The sequence below is a fragment of the Muntiacus reevesi genome, chromosome 11 (assembly GCF_963930625.1).
Source record: "Muntiacus reevesi chromosome 11, mMunRee1.1, whole genome shotgun sequence".
Lineage (NCBI taxonomy): Eukaryota > Metazoa > Chordata > Mammalia > Artiodactyla > Cervidae > Muntiacus > Muntiacus reevesi.
In genome coordinates, this window is record NC_089259.1 from 67,353,504 (window position 1) to 67,377,541 (window position 24,038).

Consider the following 24,038-nt stretch of genomic DNA (forward strand, 5'->3'; position numbering starts at 1 on the left):
ACAGGCGAGCCTGGTGGGCTGCCGTCTATGGGGTCACACAGAGTCAGGCACGACTGACGCGACTTAGCCGCAGCAGCAGCAGTGATGTGATCACTCACCTAGAACCAGACATCCTGGAGTGTGAAGTCAAATGGGTCTTCGGAAGCATCACTACAAACAAAGCTAGTGCAGGTGATCGAATTCCAGCTGAGCTCTTTCAAATCCTAGAAGATGCTGTTAGTTTGCTGCAAACTCAATATGCCAGCAAATTTGGAAAACTCAGCAGTTGCCAGAGGACTGGAAAAGTCAGTTTTCATTCAAATCTCAAAGAATGGCAATGCCAGAGAATGTTCAAACTACTGCACCGTTGCACTTATTTCTATGCTAGTAAGGTAATGTTCAAAACCCTTCAAGGTAGGTTTCAGCAGTACATGAACCAAGAACACCCAGATGTGCAAGCTGGATTTAGAAAAGGCAGAGGAGCCAGAGATCAAATTGCCAACATCCGTTGGATCATAGATAAGCAAAGGAATTCCAGAAAAACATCTATTTCTGCTTCATTGACTACATGGAAGCCTTTGGCTGTGTGGGTCACAACAACTGAAAAATTCTTGATGAGATGGGAATACCAGACCACACCATATCTGCCTCCTGAGAAACCTGCATGCAAGACAAGAAGCAACAGTAAGAACTGGACATGAAACAACAGACTGGTTCAAAATTGGGAAAGAAGTACTTCAAGTCTGGACATTGTCATCCTGCTTATTTAACTTATATGCAGAGTACATCATGTGAAATGGCAGGCTGGATGAATCACAAGCTGGAATCAAAATTGCTGGGAGAAATATCAACAACTTCAGATATGCAGGTGATACCACTCTAATGGCAGAAAGCAAAGAAGAACTAAAGAATCTCTTGATGAAGGTGAAAGAGGAGGGTGAAAAAAGCTGGTTTAAAACTCAGCATTCAAAAAACTAGATCATGGCATCCAATCCCGTCCCATGATGGCAAATATATGGGGGAAAAGTGGAAACAGTGACAGACTTTATTTTCTTGGGCTCTGAAATCACTGTGGATGTTGACCATGGTCATGAAATTAAAAGATACTTGCTTTGGAAGAAAAATTGAAAAACCTAGACAGCATATTACAAAGCAGAGATATCACTTTGCCGACAGTGGTCTGTATAGTCAAAGGTATGGTTTGTCCAGTAGTCGTGTATGGATGTGAAAGTTGGACCATAAAGAAGGTTGAGCATGGAAGAATTGATGCTTTTGAATTTTGGTGCTGGAGAAGACTCTAGAGAGTCCTTTGGACAGCAAGGAGATCAAACCAGTCAATTGTAAAGGAAATCAGTCCTGAATATTCATTGGAAGGACTGATGCTGAAACTGAAATTCCAATACTTTGTCTACCTGATCTGAAGAGCCAACTCCTTGGATAAGACCCTGATTCTGGGAAAAATTGAAGGCAGGCGAAGGGGATGACAGAGGATAAAATGTTTAGATGGTATTACTGACTCAGTGAACATGAATTTGAGCAAACTCTGAGAGATAGTGCAGGCGTGCTATAGTTCATTTGGTCACAAAGAGTCAGACATGACTTAGGGACTGAACAACAACAACTAGCAGGCCTCACAGAGCATGAATGATAACCTGCAGGAAGGCTGTCAGCCCAGGGTCCTTGCATGCAATTCTCTCCCTCCCCCTGCCAGGGAAGTTGTGCTGGCCTTGTGGGGTTTGTTCCCAAGTGTCCTCAGGGTTGTGGAAAATGTAGCTGTCAGTCACATGAAATGTAAAGTTACACGTGTCTGTGACTGCTGAGTGATGCCGTGTCTGTTACATATCTGTTTCAGGGCAGTGAGCTCACTGTTTGTGGGAAAAAGGATGTTACATTGGGCAACATAATACCAGAGCCTTGACATCTTCTCTTCCCCTGTACGAGTTAATTGTCTTTGCAGACCCTCCCATTCACTCATCCTGGCATCCTGCTCAGCCCTAAGTGGGGTTTGAAAGAAACAGGATGGCTTTTCACAGGTGTGCATTCCCTCTGGCCCACTGTAACTCTTGGGCATGAGGTGAGGTACGTGGTGGGATGTTTGGTTCCCTGGTGTTCAAGGCTGAGATGACACCTGGTTTCTAAATTTGACCCTGCCCACCATCCCTGCTGGAATCACTTGCAACTTTGATCTCCTGACAGAGAAGCAGGTGAGGGAGGCCTTGCTGAAGAGTCCATTCCAGAACTGTCCCTGGATGAACAGTCAAGTCTGCTTCCTGCTGAGAAGCCTTGTCTGTGATGAGTAGTGTTATGTCACCACATTTGTTGTGGAAATGAGAGTGGTTCTATTGAGTTTTCTGTGCCCTCTGGAACTGGAGCCTTGGCATCCTTCTGACAGAGTGATGGCCGCAGAATTCACCTGCATCATTCCTGTGAGCACCCTGCTTCCAGACTGAGTTCTGGGGTTGGACTGGGACACCTGCCGGGGTGTTGAAAAGGCCTGAACAGAGGTCCCAGCCTCTCTTATTTGGAGCTTGAACTCAGTCTGTGTTTGTGTTGCTCTTATAAGGGTAAAGTTATAGGAAGCTAAAATAAAATGTTATTCAACTTAATGAAGACAGAGAGCAGTGTGGATGCTGAAATGAGAACACAGGCACACAACCGGATGATCAAACGCACAGCACCACGGAATCACTTTCAGCTCTTTGCCTGAGCAACATACAAAGGGGAAATGTTTGATCATGTTCAGGTTCAGAGAAGGTTTTCCCTTTCAGTCAGTGTCACAGGTGGGGCCCTAATAGTTAGGGTTCCTGGTCAGACACCCCCAGGTGGAAAGAGCCCCAGGGTCCAGTGGATGGTCAACTGGCCTCCAGCCCAAGCTGTCCTCCCCCAGCCAGGGGTTCCCACCCTCTGAGCTCCAGTGTCTCACAGGAGGAAGCCTGCTCCTTCCTTGCTGGTAGAACCGAGGACACTAAGCATTGAGGAGGTTCTGTGTCTTTGCCCCCTTGTACCCCAGCCCCCACCCCCACTGCAGTGCCCATGTGCACGCTGGTACTGACTACACTGTCACCCAGACAGACATTCGGATGTTAGGCTAAAGAGTCAGGCCCTGAAAATAATTTGGAGTTCTCCCCCTTGACTTTTTTCCCTTTCATTTTATAAAATTTCCATAGCCTCCTGTAAGATAAGTGATCTTAACTTCCTTTAAACACCCAGGTTTTACTAACAGCTCTTCTCAGGAGATGCACAGGTAACAGGTGATGTCGATATTTCCTGCTGATAAAACACAAGTTATCATTCATCCCGGACAGAGGTCACAATGTCACAGTCTGCCACTGACAACAGCAAGTTACAGCCTCGTTCACGGTGGGGAATGAGAACCCTAAGGGTTCCTCCCTGCCCTGCAGCCTGCAGCCCCCCTGTTCCCTGATGGGCAGGAGCCTGACCCTGGAGCTTGTGGTCCATGTGCTCTAAGAGAAGATGACAGGAAACGAATGACCAGTCAGGTGACATCAGACCCCAAGCCACATGAAGTCACTCAAAAGAGAATGGACATCAAGGCCACTGTCAGATTCTAAAAAGGTGGTGTGAGTGTCACATGCCACAGTGACCTCCAAACACCAGGACAGGTATCCAGCAGGCAGTTATAAAAACACCCATCAGGTTCCCGGAGTGGAAGTCAAGACTGTTCAAAGACTCCATCTGCCGGGTCCTGTGGGCACAAGGGCGGTGCAGTACCGGGTGCTCCGTGATCACACAGAGGCTCCCGGCGCAGGTGCGGGGAGAGTCCCCGGATGGGGGAGACGGCAGACTGTCCGCTCCCTTACTCGTCTCTCCCTGCCCTGGGTCTGGCTCTGGTCCAGGGTGGGGGGTGTACTGATTCTATCCCAGCCCTTAGGTTACTCATCTAAGGAGGAGACAGCACGCAGGTAGCTTATCAAAATTCAGTGTGGTGAGGACTGTGGTGAATTAAATTTTGGAATGCCACTGACTAATAAATTAGTGAATAATTACTCAGTGATGAAAAAGAATGAAACACTGCCATTTTCAGCAACATGGATGGAAAGAATATTATTCTTAGTAAAGTAATTCAGAGAAAAACAAATATGAAGCATCATCACTTACACGTGGAATCTAAAAAGTAAAAGACTATATACCAAACAGAAATAGAGATATAGAAAACAAACTTATGGTTACCAAAGGGGACTGGAAGGGAGGAATAAATTAGGAATATGGGATTAACAGATAAACACTGCCATGTAAAATAGGTAAGCAACAAGGATTGGCTGTAAAGCACAAGGAATTTTGTTCAGTATCTTGTAATAACCTATAATGGAATATAATCAGAAAAAATAAGTGACTCACGGTACTATATACCTGAAAGTAACACATTGTTATAAATCAACTATTCTTCAATATGTTTTAAAAAACACTGTAAGCAATTTCCACATAGATGCCAGAAGAATTTGGAGGAGGTGTATTTGAGAGGACCTTGATGAATTAATTAATAAAGAGTTTCCTTACATAAATCTAGCTTCAATTTGAATTTGGTCAAAGGTGGGTTCAAAGAGGATCTTTAATTTCCAGGTTGTTAAAGTGAAGGTTGGTGTGAACAGGAGTTTGAGGGTCACATGGAGGATCCTCTCCAAAAGGAGAAGCTTCCTTCCCCAGGCAGCCCTCCAAGAAGCCGTGGGTGTGCCCTTCACCGGGACGTGTGACCACAGAGCCCGGGAGGCAGTGGTTTCCTCTTATCCAGCCTTCCTGACTTTCTCTTGTTTGTCTGTCTCTGCTTCCCCAGCACAGAGTCCAGTGTTTTCTCACTTAGCATCTTCTCTCCAAGGACTCAGGACCATCCGGGCGTACAAAGCCGAACACAAGTTTCAGAAACTGTTCGACTCACACCAGGATTTGCACTCAGGTCTGTCAGTTTCTGGAGATGATTTCAAAGGATGAGATCTGCTGCCTTCTGAGACCTGACCTCCTTCTTTAGTGGCCTGGCTGCTCCCACCTCTCTCTCTGCCACCCCCCATCTACCTCTGCACACCTGCCACCCCCACCCCTTCCTCTCAGCATCCCTCTGTGCGCCCCTCTTCCTCATCACCCCCTGCTTTTCTCCCCTGCCTTGTTTGCATTGTCCTTCGTCTTTCCATCACTGTGCCCTGTGGTTTTCTCTCTCTTTAGGGCAGGCGTTACGAAACTTTCTTTTTTTTTTTTTGTAAAGTTCCAGGTAGGATATATTGTAGACTTTTTGTACTATACTGTCTCTATTGCAGCTACTTACCTTTGCTGTTGTAGCACAAAGACAGGCAAAGATAATATGTCAGCAAATGACCATGGCTGTGTTCCAATAAAACTACAGAACCAGGTAGTGGCTGTTCTTGGCCCACAGGCTTTAGTTTATTGACTTTCCTTTCAGAGTATGCAGGGTGGCAGATGTGATTGAGGAATATAATTTCCTGATTTGCCACCCACTTGGTCATACTTTGTATCAATGAATTTTTTTCTAGGAAGAAATTTCAGAATTTCCACGAAGTCTGTAAAATTTTGACCTGTTTCTAAAATCTTTATTCTGTTTTGAAGATAATGACTGCATTTAAAAAGCCGCATGCATATCTTGTTAGCTGATTGTCCTTTAGATATTGGCTGCTAAAAGTAGACACATTTAGGGTCGTGTGATGAGTGCAGAAGGTGCTGGAAACAGTGTGAGCTCTGCTGTCTGCTATCAGAGAGCTGGGAACAGTCGACATGTGAGAGGATGACCTTCATGTTGAGGTCTAGCACTGCCGGAAATGTGTGGATTAGAATTTTTTCCCTCTTTTCCCTTGTGATTGTATTTCTGTTGATAACCAGTGAGTTGAAGTTTTCAGTGCATGCTTCTTACAAAGCTGCTGGACTGACTCTATATGTACTATATGTTGTCTTTGTCAGAACCTAGCTTTCTGGAATCTTCAGTTTCCTTGAATATGTAGCTTTGCTGTCCCCTTGTGTAAGCAAAATGCTCTCCTTCGTTAGAAGCAGCTAACATGGTTTTTATGTTTATTCATTATTTTATGGTTCACAAATCCAGAGGCTTGTTTCCTGCTTTTGACGATGTCCCAACAGCTCGCAGTGTATTTGGATGTCATCTGTGCCATCTTTGTCACTATTGTTGCCTTTGCGGCCCTGATTCTGGCAGATAGTAAGTAAAAATCTGAATATTTATGGAATGCTTACAGTTTATAGCTTCATTTCCAGTTATCAATATAAACTCTTGCCACTTGTCTAATATATACTCTTTGATTCTAATGAATTGTATTAAAGGGTTTGTAGCATGTGACTCCACAGTGTGGTCCATGTGAAGTCATTTGCATCTTGATGAGAACTTTTTTTTTTTACATTTATTTATTTACAGTAGATCCTTGTTGAGACCTTTAAAAAAAGATTTATTGGCATGTATTTACTTTATAATGTATTAGTTTCAAATATACAGCCAAGTGAATCTTTTATTTTGTGCTCAGTCTCTAAGTCATGTCAGCTCTTTGAAACACCATGGACGTAGCCTGCTAGGCTCCTCTGTCCATGGGATTTTCAAGACTAGAATGCTGGAGTGGGTTGCCATTTCCTTCAGGGGATCTTCCCGACCCAGAGATCAAACCTGTGTCTTCTGCATTAGCAGGCAGATTCTTTACCACTGAGCTACCTGGGAAACCCAAATCTGTTATACTTATGACCCCCTTTTTGGGATTCTTTTTTTCTATCTCATGAACATTGGACTGCATGCATGTTTTTAGTAATTTTCATTTTAAATAATACTTTAGATAAATGGCCCTATTGGAAAGAATTTTTCTTTTTGGCTTTTGGAATCTTCAGGAACAAAGACCAGGTATGAACGTGCCTGTTCCAGCTGACCTGTGACGCCTTGCGTGTCTGCTTTGACTCACTTGGGCCATTCTTTTATTTTTATTTTTAAAGTATTTTATGGGGGTATAGTTGATTTTTACTGTTGTCTTAGTGTACAGCACTTCATGTGTACAACAAAGTGAATCTGCTATACATGTACCTACTCTTTTTTAGCTTCTTTTCCCTATAAGTCATTACAGAGTTCCCTGCACTTTATAGTAGGTCCTTATTAGTTATCTATTTTATATATAGTAGTGTGTATGTGTCAGTCTTCCCAATTTTCCCTCCCCTCCCTTACCCTTATATTTCTGCATCTGTAAGTATATTTCTGTTTTGTAGATAAGTTCATTTGTAGCCTTTTGTTGGATTCTACATATAGGCAATATCATATTCTATTTGTCTTTCTCTGAATCTGACTTATGAGAATCTCTAGGTCCATCCATGTTGCTGCAAACAGCATTATTTCTTCCTTTTTATGTCTGAGTAATAGTCCATTGTGTATATATACCACCTCTTCTTTATCCATTCCTCTGTTGGTGAACATTTATGTCCAACTTCAATGTTTTGGCTATTGTAAATAGTGGGGCAATGAACATTGGGGGGAATTTTGGTTTTCTCTGGATGTTTACCCAGAAGTGAGATTGCTGGATCACATGGTAGTTGTATTTTCAGTTTTTAAAGGAACCTCTGTATTATTCTCCATAGTGACTATACCAGTTAACATTCCGACTAACAGTGTAGGAGGTTTCCCTTTTCTCCACATCCTCTCCAGCATTTATCGTTTGTAGGGTTTTTGATGATGGTCATTTTGGCTGGTGTGAGGTGATACCTCCCTGTAGTTTTGATTTGCATTTCTCTAATAATTAGAGATGTTGAGCATCTTATCATGTGCTGTTTTGGCCATTTGTATATCTTCTTTGAAGAATGTCATTTTTGATCTTCTGCCCATTTTTTGATTGGGTTATTTGTTTGTTTTGATATAGAACCATGGACTGTTTTATATACTGGAGAGTAATTCCTAGTTAGTCATTTCATTTGCAAATATTTTCCTCCATACTATGGGTTATCTTTTCATTTTATTTATGGTTTCCTTTGCTGTATAAAAGCATTTAAGTTTAATTATGTCCTGTTTGTTATCTTTTATTTTATTTTCAGTACTTTCAGAGGTGGATCAAAAAGTTACGATTTCAGCTTATGTCAGAGAGTGTTCTATCTATTTTCATCTGAGAGTTTTATAGTATCTAGACTTATATTTATGTCTGTAATCCATTTTGAGTTTATTTTTGTGTATGGTGTTAGGGAGTGTCTTAATTTCATTCTTTTACAAGTAGCTGTTCAGTTTTGCCAGCACCATTTATTGAAGAGACTGTCTTTTCTCCATTATATATTCTTGCCTCCTTTGTCATAGATTAGGTGCTATAGGAGCATGGGTTTATCTCTGTACTTTCAATCCTATTCCATTGATCTATATTTCTGTTTTTGGTGCCAGTAGCATACTGTTTTGATTACTGAAGCTTTGTAGTATAGTTTTAAGACTGGTGGCCTGATTCCCTCAGTTTCATTTTTCTTTGTCAAGATTGCCTTGGCTATTCATTGTCTTTTGTATTGCCATACAAATTGTAAAAGTTTTTGTTCTTATTCTGTAAAAAAAAAAAAAAAAAAAGTCATTGGTTATTTAATAGGGATTACATTGAATCTATAGATTGCTTCGGGTACATTCTTTGTATATTTATTCGCTGTAGGTCCTTGTTGAAACCTTTTATCTTTTCATCTTTCTTTGAATGGGTTGAGGTCTACACAGCTGTAGCAACATGACATTCTGAACATTCCAGGTAGTGTCCTGTAGTTGGGAGGGGAGAATCAAGTTTTCTATTAAACTTTTTCCACAAATGAGAGTTTAGGTTTTAGCTTTAGGTCTACCTGGATCTCTTAGTTATAGATAATGGTACATTGGGGTGAGGAAGATTCTCTTGTAGCAAAGATCAATATCCTCACTGATGTATGGGTACAAGATTAGCAGGTTGGGCATGTGTGACATGAATTCACCATCCCTAACTATTTCATAGTAATAACTCCAAGTCATAGTCTTTAATGATGAAAAATGAGAGTAGTACTTTAGATTTAAAAGCACTGGCTCCTAGAATTGATTGCCTTGTTTTTGTGATTTCAACTGCAGCTACATTTGACGTAGAAAGTGAGATTACATAATGATAATTGAGGCCATAATGATGAAAGTCTGAATAATGACATGATCCTCACCCATATAATACTGTCAATCCAGTTGAGATTAATAAGATCATCTGTCTAATTCTTTCTAAATTCATAGTGTTTTTTCACTGTATTATGGTCCCAATCAATAGACAGTAATTATTATGAGTGACATTATCATTACATGCAATTGATTAAAATGTCATAAAGAAGTCTTCTCACTATTACATATTAATATAAAATAGATAACTATTAAGGACCTACTATATAGCACAGGGAACTCTATTCAATACTCTGTAATGGCCTATATGGGAAAATAATTTTAGAATGAATGGATTTTACGTATATGTGTGGCTAATTCACTTTATTGTACACCTGAAACTAACACAACTTTGTAAATCAAATATGCTCCAGTAAAAATTATAAAAATAAAGAAGTCTTCTTCATAAAGTGACAGAAGGGACTAGGTGAGGGGGTGGAGAAGGAGACTGACTGTTCCTGTTCTTCCTCATTTAGCTTTGAATCCTGGGGAGGTTGGCCTGATCCTGTCTCTAATCGTCACACTTACGGGGATGTTCCAGTGGTGTATCAGGCAAAGTACCGAAGTTGAGAATATGGTGATGTTTGTCTTTCCATTCTTAGTCTTTTTAAGTCTGCTTGCTGTTAAATGGAATAAAGGCAATTCTAATGTAAAATAGTAAAACTATCCTTTTTGCACCATTGTTAACAGAGGGATTTTTTTTATTCTTCTCCATCTGCTTAATGTTAATTAAAATATATACATCTTTTTCTCAGTTTTATGTGCTCAATGTCAATAGTTTTTATAGTCACAAATTATCCTTAAGTATAACAATGTAGGAGGGAGGTCATGTAAACCTAGAGAGAATATGAGCTAATTTCTTAGCAACTTGTTTATCTTTGTTTGTTAAGGGGTAATTCTTCATTTTTGGTTAAAAAAAAAAAAGAAGTCAGTACTTTTAGGTTTGTTTATTTAATTAATAGTATCCTCTGCCTTCCCCACAACACATTTTATCATTTGTTCTCTTATGTGTCGAGCACCTGAAATTGCTGGAAGCCCTTCTTTCTGGTAGGATAAGCTGTCAAAATGTGCTCTCAAAGGTGTGGAGTTATAGTTGTTTCAGAGGCCTTGGTCAATATGTAAATTACATACTTTTTAAATATTTGCACCTTCTCCTAAAGGGAGAAAAACAATAAAAATGAAGTCTTTTCATTTCGGTCTTCTAACAGAGTAGAACGTGACTAATTATTAAAATGAGGTTTGATGACCATCCAGTCCTGCTCATCTGTAACATGTGGCCCTTCTGTAACCACACTTTTTTAATTGGTGTCCATAAGTGTTCTTTTCTTTGAAAAAATTCTCTTTTTTAAAAATTCAGATGTGAAAGGTAGAGCAATAAAATCTTAAACATTTATTTCTCTAATTCTTTTAGCTTTAATATAAAGTTGAAGGAAGTAGTTTTAAGTAAAAGATGATGAAGATGATGAACAAATTTGCAAATCACCCAAGGCCCCATAAGACAAAAGGCCCCTACTTTTGTCCTTTGTGGATGCTGAGACCTGAGATATTCTATACCATATAAAAGCTTATGTGAAGATATAAAAACAGAAGGTTTCACTTGCAATCTCTAAAATTCATAAGCAAGACTGTCTGACACTAACTCGTGTGATGTCATATGTATTTCAGATGATTTCAGTAGAAAGGGGGATTGAATATACAGACCTTGAGAAGGAAGCACCCTGGGAACTCGAGTATCGTCCACCACCATCCTGGCCTCATGAAGGAAGGATTTACTTTACTTATGTTAACGTCAAGTACAGCCTGGATGGGCCTCTGGTATTGAAGAACCTGGACACGCTCATTGACCCAAGAGAAAAGGTTAGTTTAAGCCATTTGCCTCTTTAAAATCCTGCTGAAAATTTATCACCACATCTGCTCTTGGCTTCCTTGTCAGTGTGTCAGGGAGACTCTGTTCCTAATGGATGCAGGTTAGATCAGTGACATCATAGGTGAATCTTTCTTGGAAACTGACCATGGAATGGGGATACCAGCAATTTTTTCCCTGTGGAGTGAGCTCCCTCATGATGGTAGATGGGTCCTGGGCTCCAGGGCTCAATCTTAACCTGACCCAGGACACTCTACAGGACACCTGATTATTCATACTAAGTCTGGGAAGTCAGCCCTGGCTCCCTGCCACTAACTGCCCAATATCCCCCACCTTTCCACCTTTCCATCTTTTCTTCTTTGTATTCTGAGATCTCCTCCTCCTCCTATGGTGCCCTCTGGTTGCCGCCTCCTCCTCTCTCCATTGGCCCTTCCCGTAGACTTGTCCTCATTCACCGATACTGAACTGCCATCGCCCTGCCCCACCCTGCAGACTGCTTCTTTCTGAAACACAGATCTGACTTTTACTGGCCTGAGTGAGCTGCCGGTAGAACCACAGCACAGCCCCAAGCCCACTCCAGTAGAGGCTGTGGGTTGAGCTCGTAGCCACTAGAGGAGAGCCAGAATCACGACTCAGTCACGAGTGAGGAACCAGAGCCCCAGATGGAGACAGGACCCAGAGACTCACTCAGAGTCGAAAGCAAATTGAAGGGAGCAAGGAAGATTCACATTGGAGATGACAGAGAGGCTAGTAACCTGGACCTGCCAGCATCCATGTATGCTGGTGATGTTCCTTTCATGCTCAGATTGGGATCCTCAACTGGGACCAGGGCAGACTCTTGAAGAAGAGACTAAACAGAACAGACAAGGTGGTAGGAAGCCCTTGCCCCATCTCCCTCTGCGGCCAGTATGTCTCCTGATTTACACACACCCCTGCACTCAGGTGGTGTGTAGGTGCTTCCAAAACACTATGTCCTCCCAGCTTCCAGTGAGCAGTCTGCCCCTCAACCTGAGAGACCTGTCCCCTCCACCATCTGGATGGTGAAAGTCTCCTCATTTTCTGACTCAACTCTAATGCATCTTTGAGACTCTCAATTCTTCCTCAGTGTTTTATCTTTTCTTTTCACATAGCATTTACAGTACACCTGTGGTCATAGCAGGCAATAGTTGGAAGGAACTAAATCCTTACAATGAAATATTATTCAGTCTTAAAAAGGAAGAAAATTCTGGCCTATGGATAAACCTTGAGGACATCTTGCTAAATGAAATAAACCAGACACAAAAGAAATGAAACTGATTCCACTCACGTGAGTTTCCTAGAGCAGTCAAATTCAAGAAGACAGGAAGTAGGATGGTGGTCTCCAGGGACTACGGGAGGGGAGATGAGAAGTTCTTTGTCTAAAGGGTATAGAATATCAGTTTTATGAGGCAAAAAAAATAAATTCTCGAGCTTGGTTGCACAATAATGTGAATATACTGAACACCAAACTGTCCAATAAAATGGTTAAGTAGTTAAATCTTTTGTTATGTGAATTTTATCATAATTAAATTAAAAGATAGCACCTGTGGCATGCTTTATAATTTGAAGTCTGTATTTCACAGTACCTTGAAGCATTTTAAAATCAGGAAGCATCGTATTTTCATCTTTTTTCCCTAGAAGGTGGCATTCTGCAGGGCACAGAAAGGGTACTGAGGGATTGCTGGATGAGAGGGTGAGTGAGTAGTACACAGGTGTGAGCAACCAGGAACCAACACACACACACACGAAGACAACTCTATAAATAACCAAAAGAAGTGCTCTTTAAAACTCTCACCACCCGAGACCCATCTAGTGGACTATAGCTGTAATTTAATGAATGATAGCCTTGTAACATGAAAATGAAAAAAATACTCAACTTAATCCCCAAATGCTACCCAGAGAGCAGCTTCAGTTAGTCACAGGGCAAAAGCTGGTCCTGATTATTTCCAGTTCCACTGTAGGTCAGGAAGAAGGTGAAATGCCGTGTCAGGAAAACATTAATCACAGTTTTTGATACAATTTTGTTCTGAAAACTCTAAAGGCATTGTTTGTTTACTCTCAGACAATGTGTCAGTCAGATTTTCCATTATAAATATAATTCTGTTAACTTACACTTCTCTTAAATTTTCCCCAAAGCCATAGAATATGAATTATCTAAGAAACTCTGTAGCATAACTTATGAGCATTAAGAGATTCTTATTCTTCCTTCTTAAACCCTGCAAATCATAGGATTATTGAGATTCTAAAATGTTTGAGGGAAAATTAAATTTGGAGACCGAATTAACTGCAGCAGCTTGACACAGTATCTCCATTAGCTTCATTTCTGTGTGGGGTGATGAAACCCGAGCAGCATGTTCATGAAGCCATCTCGTTCCACCTGTGTACATCCTAGGTTTCCTCTCCTGCTCACGGGTCCCCACCCCTGTCACTCCAGGATGCCACTTTGGTATTGGATTTGATTGAGAGAGGCTGCTGTGGGTGGGGAGGGGATGTGGGAGTGAACCAGCCCAGCAGAAGTGGGCTTTATTCTCTTTCCCTCGTTTCCTCTGCTGTCATGATTCCTGGCAGTTACCATCAATAGGAAAGTGTAGTAGATACTATGCAGGACTTTAACCCATGGGAGAAATGACAAGTGAAAATAAAGAGCCAGGACTTCCCTGGTGGTGCAGTGGAAAAGAATTCACCTGCCAATGCAGGGGACACTGGTTCAATCCTTGATCTGAACCAAGAGGATTCCGCATGCCACAGAGCAACTGAACCCGTGTGCCATAACTGCTGAGTCCCTTGGCCACAACTACTGAGCCTACGTGCCACAACTACTAAAGCTTGTACTCAGCAACAAAAGCAGCCACCTCAGTGAGAAGTCCGTGCACTGCAACAAGGAGTAGTTTCCACTCATCACAACTGGAGAGAGCCTACCCAAAGCAACCATGACCCAGCACAGCCAAAAACTAAAAACAAAAACAAAAACTCAGCTTGCAAAATAGCCTGCTAGGCTTCCTGGTTAGATCCTGAACATGGGCTGCATTTTTCATTTAGATGATTTTGTGGTTGATTTGATCATTTTAGAGAGTCCTGAGCCATACTAAAGCATTTTCCAGCTATTGAGGTAGATTGATTTTGTTTGTTTTTGCTCACGGCTCTTACTTGGGTAATACATTTTTACAGATGCTTACTAGACCTTGTTATAATGTGCAAGAATATTAGTTTTCTATATCTTCTCTTTTTTTATGTAATGTTTTCTTATAAACCCCTCTCTTCACTCTCAGCTTGTCCCCCTTCCCCTGCCTACTTCCTCATTCCTTGTGACTCAGACTGTAGTGCCCGAGCAGCAAAACCTGCATCTCCTGGAGCTTCTTAGAAATGCAGGGTCTCAGGCCCATTCAGATCACTTTCTCAGCATTGCATTTAAACAGGGCAGTGTTTGATGACTGATGGCCTGTGATTTCCAAAAAATGTCCTTTGACAGTTTGAAACTGAGCTCATGAATCACCCAAACCCCTATTATGACTGAGCAAGAGGTACTAGAAAGCTCTGTGCCACTTAGCCTACAGATTTACTTACATTTACATTGTATAAGTTGGGCCTTTACAGTATAATCTAGTTCTTTGATTCTACTGCATTTATTTGCATCTTTCCATGGAGTCTGTCTTCATCACGGGCTGTTTTAATCCTGCTGTCTGTCCTTCCCCACACCAGCCTTCTGCAGGGACTGGAGGAGTTTCCCATGGGTTCAGCCCTGCCTGGAACTGGAGTCACAAATAGCTAAGTGAGGGAGTCAGAGATTGCTGAGAGTAGGTATGGCTCTTTCACCACCTGATGGGATGAAATATGAATCTTACTGCCCCAAGCAGGGCACGAGGTCTGTCTGGTCTGTTCCCCAGGCACCATGTACCCCACTCAGCTGCAGGTTTGTCTCAGCTCAGCTGTGGGTGCTGGTTCTTCCTTCTGACAGCCGACTCACCTGCCCTTAGGCACACTCTTGCTCCCACTCACCAGGTACATGCCAGTATTCACACCATGCTTTAATTCTCTGGCTGTAGGATCTCTATGTTAGGCCTGTGCCTTTAACTGCAGCTACACTTCTCCCCACTTTCTCTGTTCTGGCTACACAGAGGGACATGAGAAGGTGCCAGGCCATCTAGGTGATAAGGAGGCCATCAGCAGATGGAGTAGAGCCTGGGGATGTGAATTTGAGTCCCATCCTGTGACTTATGGGCTCTGACATTTCAGGCAGACTAATTCATCTAACTAAGCCTCAATCTTTTCTTTTGCAAAATGGAAGCTATAGGAAGTAACCTGTGTAAGGCACCCAGCATGGGGATCAGAGTAATTACTTGGATAAAGATGGCCATCATTTCAGTGGGTGTTAAATGACCATAACCACTTATACCCAAAAGTTGTCTATTCCATGAGAAAAGAGGTGTTGGCCATTTGAAGTTGTATCTATAGCTGTAGGATCCATCTGTTATATTTCTTTGTCTGGTTTATCATATACCTAAATAATATGGTAATAGATTTTCCATAAATTTGTCTGGTCTGAGTTAAAAATCTCAGTTCCCAATGTAAGCTGCTTTTTTTCAGGACACCACATGTAATACAAATAAGACAGTCAAATCCAATACAGATCCTGCTGTCAACATTTACAGTTCATCTGAAGAAACAAGAAAATGACTATATTAGTTTTGTAAGCTAGAAAGAGATCATAATTTTTATAGAGGTTTTTACAAAAATGACATAACATCTGTTAGAGTTGGGACAAGCCCACATGAGGTACAGGGAGAGCATTTCCAAGGATTTAGGCATGTGAGACAGACTTAGTGATGTGTGGTTAGGGTTTTAGCAGGTGGAGATGCATTTAGCAGAAATGCATGTAAAAGTTCTTTAGGAGGTGGGGTCAGCATAAGCAGAAGCATGATGCCCTGATCTAGTGAATGAAGAACTAGGCACTTACAGAGCATTCAGGAAAATCAGCTACCAGGTGTGCAGCAGACATTTTCATGTTCAACTCTGACAACTCCCTAGTCACCCAAGGAGGCCGACTTGTGGACATGAAGGATGGAGAGGTTAGTAGGAACAGTTTTGTATAAGAAACAACCTGGGGTGGGGTGATGGGCACGGAGCCTGTGGCCTTTGGGAGTTTAATCTGACAAGTGAGAGCACGTGGACCAGAGTGGGCAGATGCAGGAGGCAGGGAGCCTGGAGCTGTTGTGCCTCCAGGAAAATGTCCCAGGAAAGTGATTCCACTTTTTGGAATCAAACTAATGTCAATTAAAACAAAGATATAACACTCGGGTTTGTGAATGTGCAGGGAATCGAGTGGGAGTAGAAAATGGTATCATATCTCTGGAGAGTAGGTTAACAGCTTAACAGCTTCCTCTGAAAATGTTCAAACTTGATTCTCAGCAGTTCCACATCTGAGAATTTATCTGAAGGAAATCCTTGAGAGTATTTGCAAAATAAAAAAAAAAGATTTAGCTTCAAGGATATTTAGCAGATTTATTTATAATAGCAAATTATTGGAAACTGCCTAAATATCCAGCAGTAGGGAGTTTGTTAAATGATCACATGTACTGTGATATTTTGTAGCCATTAAAATAAATATTCTTATGAAATACTAGATGAAAACACATAGCAGTATGTTCATATTAATCCCATTTTGTTTATATATGGGAACTTTTGTCTTTAGGAACACATACAGAAGTCTAGAAAGTAAAAACATTATCTTGGAAATGTTTTTTTCAGAGTGCTGAGTATAGCTGTTATTTATTTTTCAAATTTATTTGCAGTGATTATGATTAAGAATTGTAACCATAACACATAGTTTATTATAAATCACAAAGTTTGTTTTAACTTGTTTTTAAAAGGTAATGCAGCATGGCACTCTAGTGCTGACTGTGGATCTTAAAATGAGGAACTGAGTCATAACACACTGCAAGAGTCGAGTCTTCAGGGCTTGGCACCATGCTGGATTCAGGGAAGTAAGGTGGACAGTTAAGCCCCTGAGCCTGGGAATGAAGTCATGAGAGTAACGTGGGAAAGATGGAGGAAAGTGTTGCTTTGTGTGGGGCATTGGGTATTGATTATGTTGAGTTTGGTGTGTGCAGAGAAATCCAGGTGCAAATGTCTAACAAGTTGGTGTCATCATCAGAGACCAACCTGGTTAGAAAAACAGAAAGGGGCCATTTCAAAACAAATAAAATAAGATTTTCTCCAAGTGTCTTTATAATTTTATTTATTTATTTTTGGCAGTGCTGGGTCTTTGCTGAGGCTTTTTTCTAGTTGTGGTGAACAGGGACTCCTCTAGTTGTATGCCTGGGCTTCTCGTTGTGGTGGCCTCTCTTGTTACAGAGCACAGTCTGTAGGGTGTGAGGGCTTCAGTAGCTGTGGCATGTGGCTCAGTGGTTTTGGTTCCTGTGTTGTATAGAGCACAGGTCAATAGTTGTGGCACACGGGCTTAGTTGCTCTGTGGCATGTTGGATTCCCCTGGACCAGGGATTGCACCTGTGTTTCCTGCACTGGCAGGTGGATTCTTTACCACTGAGCCACCAGGGAAGCCCTCTAAGTGTCTTTAGATTGAAGAATGTGAGATTACTGATACTGATGACACTCTCCACGGGCGATTGGTAAAACCCTTTGGTTACCCAGAAAAGACATTCAGACTATAGTTTGATGACTGAACTGCAGGATAGCCAGAGCCAGATTTTCTTTTAGTTGCCTCTTTCTTTTTTGGGGGGGCGGGGGGCCTGTGGCCATGCAGCATGTGGGATCTTAGTTCTCTGATGTGGGATTGAATTCACACCTCCTACAGAGGAAGCACTGAATCTTAACCACTGGACTGCCAGGGAAGTACCCCCATTTTTAAAAATTTTTTTTCTTTTATTCTCCTCACTGGAGTATGGAGTTCACAGTCCTATGGTTATAAGCAGTCCTAGGTGCCCCTACATATCTCAGTCCATTTACCTGAAGTCTACAAATATTCTTGTTTGTCACAGATGGATTAGTTTCAGTGGAGCTGATAACATGGGAGCATACACATATTCTCACAGATACAGTTCTCACCTGTGTCCTGATGTGTGTTGATTTGTGTATGAGAACACCCAGAAATATAGGCACACCTATTTTATTGTGCTTCACAGACAATGCATTTTTTTAAAAACAAATTGTACATTTATGACAACACTGTGTCAAGCAAGTATATTGGCACCATTTTTCCTACAGCATTTGCTAACTTCACGTCTCTATGTCACATTTTTGTAATTCTTGCAATATTGCAAACTGTTTCATTATTATTATATTTGTTAATCTGATCTGTGATCAGTGTATTTTAATGTTAAAGGTTCAGATGATGGTTAGCATTCTTTTAGCAATAAACTATTGAAAGTTAAGGTTGTACATCATTTTAATATATAATGCTATTGTACACTTCAGTTCGGTTCAGTTCAGTCCCTCAGTCGTGTCCGACTGTGTGACCCCATGAATCGCAGCATGCCAGGCCTTCCTGTCCATCACCAACTCCCAGAGTTTACTCAAACTCATGTCCATCGAGTCGGTGATGCCATCCAGCCATCTCATCCTCTGTCATCCCCTTCTCCCCCTAGACTACAATATAGTATAAACATAAATTTATTTGAACAGAGAAACAAAAATTTCATATAACTTTCTTTATTTTGTGATGTTCACATGATTGAGGTTGTCTGAAACCAAATCCAAAGTATCTTTGAGTTCTGCCTGTACATACACTTGAGCCACATATGTACACACTACAACCTGCCTGTGTGCACAGAATGGCCCATCTGTATTATATAGTTTAGGGTTTAAAATAAGGTACAAAATGTCCTGAGAAACCTGTATGCAGGTCAAGAAACAAGAGTTAGAACTGGACATGGAATAAAAGACTGGTTAAAAATTGGGAAAAGAGTACATCAAGGCTGTATATTGTTATCCTGTTTATTCAACTTATATGCAAAGTACATCATGTGAAATGCTGGGCTGATTGAATCTCAAGTTGGAATCAAGACTGCCATGAGAAATATCAATAAACTCAGTTATGTGTTATGCAGATGACACCAACCTTATGGCAGAAAGTGAAAAAGAACTAAAGAGTGAAAGTGAAAGAGGAGAGTGAAAAAGCTGGCTTAAAACTCAACATTTAACAAACGACAATCATGGCATCCAATCCCATCGCTTTGTGGCAAATAGATGGGAAAACAATGGAAACAGTGACAGCCTATATTTTCTTGGGCTCCAGAATCTCTGTGATTGGTGATTGCAGCCATGAAATTAAAAGACGCTTGCTCTTTGGAAGAAAAATCTATGACAAACCTAGACAGTGTATTAAAAGAAGAGATATTACTGTGCCAACAAATGTCTATAAAATCAAAGCAGTAGTCATGTATGGATGTGAGTGTTGGAACATAAGGAAGGCTAGCACTGAAGAACTGATGCTTTTGAACTGTGGTGTTGAAGAAGACTTCAGAGTCCCTTGGACAGCAAGGAGATCAAAACAGTCAATCCTAAAGGAAATCAATCTGGAATATTCATTGGAAAAACTTACGCTGAAGCTGAAGCTCCAATACTTTGGCTACATGATGAGAAGAGGCAATTCACTGGGAAAGACCCTGATGGGAAAGATTGAAGACAGGAGGAGAAGGGGATGACAGAAGATGAGAAGGTTGGATCGCGTCACTGACTGAGTCAATGGACATGAGTTTAAGCAAGCTCAGGGAGATGATGAAGGACAGGGAGGCTTGGCATGCTGCAGTCTATGGGGTCGCAAAGAATTGGGCATGACTGAGTGATTAAACAACAACAAAGTATCTTACAGATGTTGTGTTATCTTTGTAAGATAATAAAATTAGCTAAACCCACTTTTTCTTATGTTTAATCTCTTTAAGGATAAATTCTGCTTTGAAATGCCATGATTGATTTGACAGACTAAGATGTGAAACTTTAGAGATTCAAATCAGAAAATCTAATTCAAATCAGAGAGTATGAAAATTTCCAAGAATTCTGATTATATTGCTCAGAAAGATTTAGTTGTTCCATTTAAAGCTATGAGTTTTAAAATTTTACTGATTTACAAATGATCAAAAGCATGTCTTACACCATCATCAATTCCAGATTCTAAATAGAGATGAAGTCATCTCTAGGGAAGCTTCCTTCAGGGAATTTGCAGTTGGGCTTCCCTGGTGGCTCAGATGGTAAAGAATCTGCCTGCAAGGCAGGAGATCTGGGTTTCATCACTGGGTCAGGAAGATCCCCTGGAGTAGGAAATGGCAACCCACTGTACTATTCTTGCCTTGAGAATTCCATGAACAGAGGAGCCTGGCGGGCTACATTCCATGTGGTCACAAAGAGCCAGACAAGACTGAGTGCTCGGGGCTGGTGCACTGGGAAGACCCAGAGGGATGGGGTGGGGGGACCGGGATGGGGAATACATGTAAATCCATGGCTGGTTCATTTCAGTGTATGGCAAAAACCACTACAATATTGTAAAGTAATTAGCCTCCAACCGGTAAAAATAAATGGAAAAAAAAAATAAACTGCAGTATCTATACACACACACACACAAAAAGACTGAGTGACTAATACTTTTTTTCACTTTCAGACTCATTGGTAAAAGAGGCCAGTCTGCATACATAATTGAATGCAGTTTTATTCCTTACCAGCATTTAATCTGCACTGTATAGATTCTTTACCCTTATTGTTAGTCATTTAATTTCTCTCTGTTTTGGTATTAATAAATAGATTGGCATGATATGTATTTTTTATTTTTCCAAAATTCAATTCTAAGTATTAATTTTTTAATAAACTGCCTTTTCTACTGCTCTGATGGAAGGTCCCATGTAAATAGCAAATTTTCTTTGTGTTGTTTTTAATCTCTATTTTATATTTTAAGTTGTTTCAAGTTAAAGTATAATTAAGATATTTAATATCAGGAAGTGACTTCATTTTTCTACCAAATAACTCCTCTTAAAAGATTCCTGAGAAAGTGAGTACTTGTTTATGTATAACACTTGTGACTTGTTGACATATCTGTAAAATTACCCATGTAATTCTCAAGGTCAAATTACCCAGGCAGCAGGAATAAAGCTAATTTAAAAACTGACTTCTTATGCACCACTTAGGAGACTGCTGGTTTTTCACTGCCAGCAGATTTTTTTAATTTTCTTGCTTTATTTATGACTATTAGTTAATTACACACATACATACACATGTATACACATACACCACACACAATACATGTCTCCCGGTTTTAACCTACCGCATAATGGATACTATGTGATAATCACAGAAAACAAACAATTTTTAGCATATTAAGCTTTCCTTCAGGGAAATCTGACTTCCCTGGTGGCTCAGACGGTAAAGTGTCTGCCTACAATGCAGGAGACCTGGGTTTGATCCCTGGGTTGGGAAGATCCTCTGGAGAAGGAAATGGCAACCCACTCGAATGCTCTTGCCCAGAAAATCCCATGGAGGAGCCTAGTAGGTTACAGTCCATGGGGTTGCAAAGAGTCGGACACGGCTGAGTAACTTAACTTTCACTTTCAGGGAAATCTGAATAATACTACATAAATAAATAAAACTGTAAGAAGTCATAAAAATCACTCACGTTTATATTACATATGCTTGGGTTGATGGTAGTCTCAACCAGGGACACTTGTAAATATCTGCCATTTTTGGTTGCTACAATTTGGGGATTTTATCTGATATCTAGTGGGTATAGTTCATTGCTACTGTCAAACATCTTACAACATGCATGACAGTCCCCAGACCCCCCAACAATGAATTATCTGGACTCAAATGTCACCAAGACCATGCTTGAGAAACTATAGACTACACTTCATATATAATAGAACTTTTAATATTAATATTCAACAATCAGAGTTTTATTGCCCTGGGTCTTTTTACAGCGTGGCATTGTGGGAAGAACAGGAGCTGGAAAAAGTTCCCTCATCACTGCTCTTTTTAGATTGTCAGAACCTGAAGAACCTGACATTTGGATTGATGGGATCTGGACAACCAACATTGGACTTCATGATTTAAGGAAGAAAATGTCAGTTGCACCTCAGGTATGCACATCAGAGCATTCTCACATGTTGTTTTAATAAAGTGTATAAGTTTAATTGCTTTTAATTGGATTTTTATTTTCAAGTTACGTGAAAGGGTTGATCCTTTTTTTCCCAATAGAGCACATTTTTAGCATCAGGTATTTTCAACAGACATTTTCATCGGATACCATGTTTTGTTTCTTTGTTCATTCGTTAGTTTTGTGTGCATGTGATTTAATAACTTACTGAGATAGATTTCTGGACTCAGTCTTCCTTAGTTGCCACAATTTTATCTGCTGATGACCACATAATTCTGAGAATAAAAGGATAAATGGCTTGTCTAGTGCTGGAGAGGTTCCTATAGGGAAACATGACTTTTAAGTGTTTTACAGATGGAATTTTGCTGTGGGAAATGAGGACATCTTTTCAAAGGTGATTATCTCCTTGGAGGACTTTCTGTGAAACTGTTGAGCTTTGAGAATTACAGGGTATATATATATGCTGGGGAGACACTGAAAGTTCATCCATTAATAAACCATTTTCACCAGGGAGGCCGTGTAGAATAGGGAGGTAGAGCAGGTAACTGAGAATTCTGTCTCTATGTACCTCAGTTTTCTCTGTCTTGCAAGGTAACTAACAGTACCAACCCCTTGAGCTGTTGTGAGGACAAAATAGGTCGCTAAGTGTGAAGTGCTTCACATAGACCCAGATGTGACTGCTGTGATGGTGGAGCACTGAATTGGCCATTGGCCAGTCTTTTCCTGGACTCTGATTCTATTTTCTTTTCTTCTGCATCTTAAAGAAGTATAACTTTCAGGGAGTGTTTTGGAGACTGGATTATATGCACAGTAGACACTCCTGTCTTTCCTTGTGGTTAATTTACTCAACATAATTTGGTGAATATTTACTGAGAAATTACTATCCTCCAGGTATATAGCCAAGGGCAACCTAGATCCTGTGTCCTCATCTTCCATCCTACACTGTTTTGACAGACTCACTGATTTAAAAAAAAAAAAATTGAATTTTTTAAAATATACTCGATAATCATCTGCTCACCAAAGGAAGCTCAGAAAAATACCCACTTGATATGAAAAACAGAAAGGAGATGAGACAAAATGAGCCAGGCAATTTTGCTTCCTGGAATGTGGGTGTAATGTGCCCTGAAATCCCTGTTTATTAGCAAGCATATAGAACATGGCACCCAAAGGGAAGGAGAATGTGGGCTTGGGTACAGCAGTTGCTACCTGCCCGTGGCCTCTAAAATACCTGGAATTACTCTAAGTACTTTTGAAACCAAGATACTCTTTTCAGACCATAGGGAAATGCCGCCTCAGAACCTTTAAGATGTTTGCTGTCAAAGAAAAGAGAGAGAGAAAGAGAATGCCAAGTGTCAGCAAGGATGTAGAGAAATTAGAAACCTTACTCATTGCTTGTTGGGATGTAAAATAGTGCAGCCATGATGGAAATCAAGTTGGTGTTTGCTCAGAAAAGTTAAGGATAGAATTGTCATATGACTTAGCAATCCTATTTTAGAGTATAAACGCAAAAGAGTTGGAAGAAAGGTCTTGAAGAGATACCTCTACATGCATAACAGCATTATTCTCAACAGCAAAAAGTTGAAGGCACCCAAAAGTCTGTTGACAGATGAATCAATAAAGTGTAGCATATGTACATAGAGTGAAATATTATTTGGGCTTACAAAAGAAGAAAATTCTGACACATGCTATAACACAGATGAATCTTGAGGAAATTAAACTAAGTGGAATAGTTCAGTTCAGTTTAGTTCAGACGCTCAGTCATGTCCGAATCTTAGCGACCCCATGAATCACAGCACACCAGGCCTCCCTGTCCATCATAAACTCCCAGAGTTTACTCAAACACATGTCCATCGAGTCAGTGATGCCATCCAGGCATCTCATCTTCTGTCGTCCCTTTCTCCTCCTGCCCGCAATCCCTCCCAGCATCAGGGTTTTTTCCAATGAGTCAACTCTTTGCATAAGGT

General features: G+C 40.7%; 1 protein-coding gene across 1 annotated transcript in view; it reads left to right on the forward strand.

Moving 5' to 3' along the window:
• LOC136144150 (ATP-binding cassette sub-family C member 4-like) overlaps window positions 1-24,038 on the forward strand; it is a 140,793-nt gene that overhangs the window by 88,073 nt on the left and 28,682 nt on the right. The window contains exons 22-26 of the mRNA XM_065901808.1: window positions 4,772-4,891; window positions 6,041-6,151; window positions 9,577-9,677; window positions 10,766-10,957; window positions 21,899-22,057. Coding sequence (XP_065757880.1) covers window positions 4,772-4,891; window positions 6,041-6,151; window positions 9,577-9,677; window positions 10,766-10,957; window positions 21,899-22,057 — 683 coding nt within the window. The remainder of the gene's footprint in view (window positions 1-4,771; window positions 4,892-6,040; window positions 6,152-9,576; window positions 9,678-10,765; window positions 10,958-21,898; window positions 22,058-24,038) is intronic.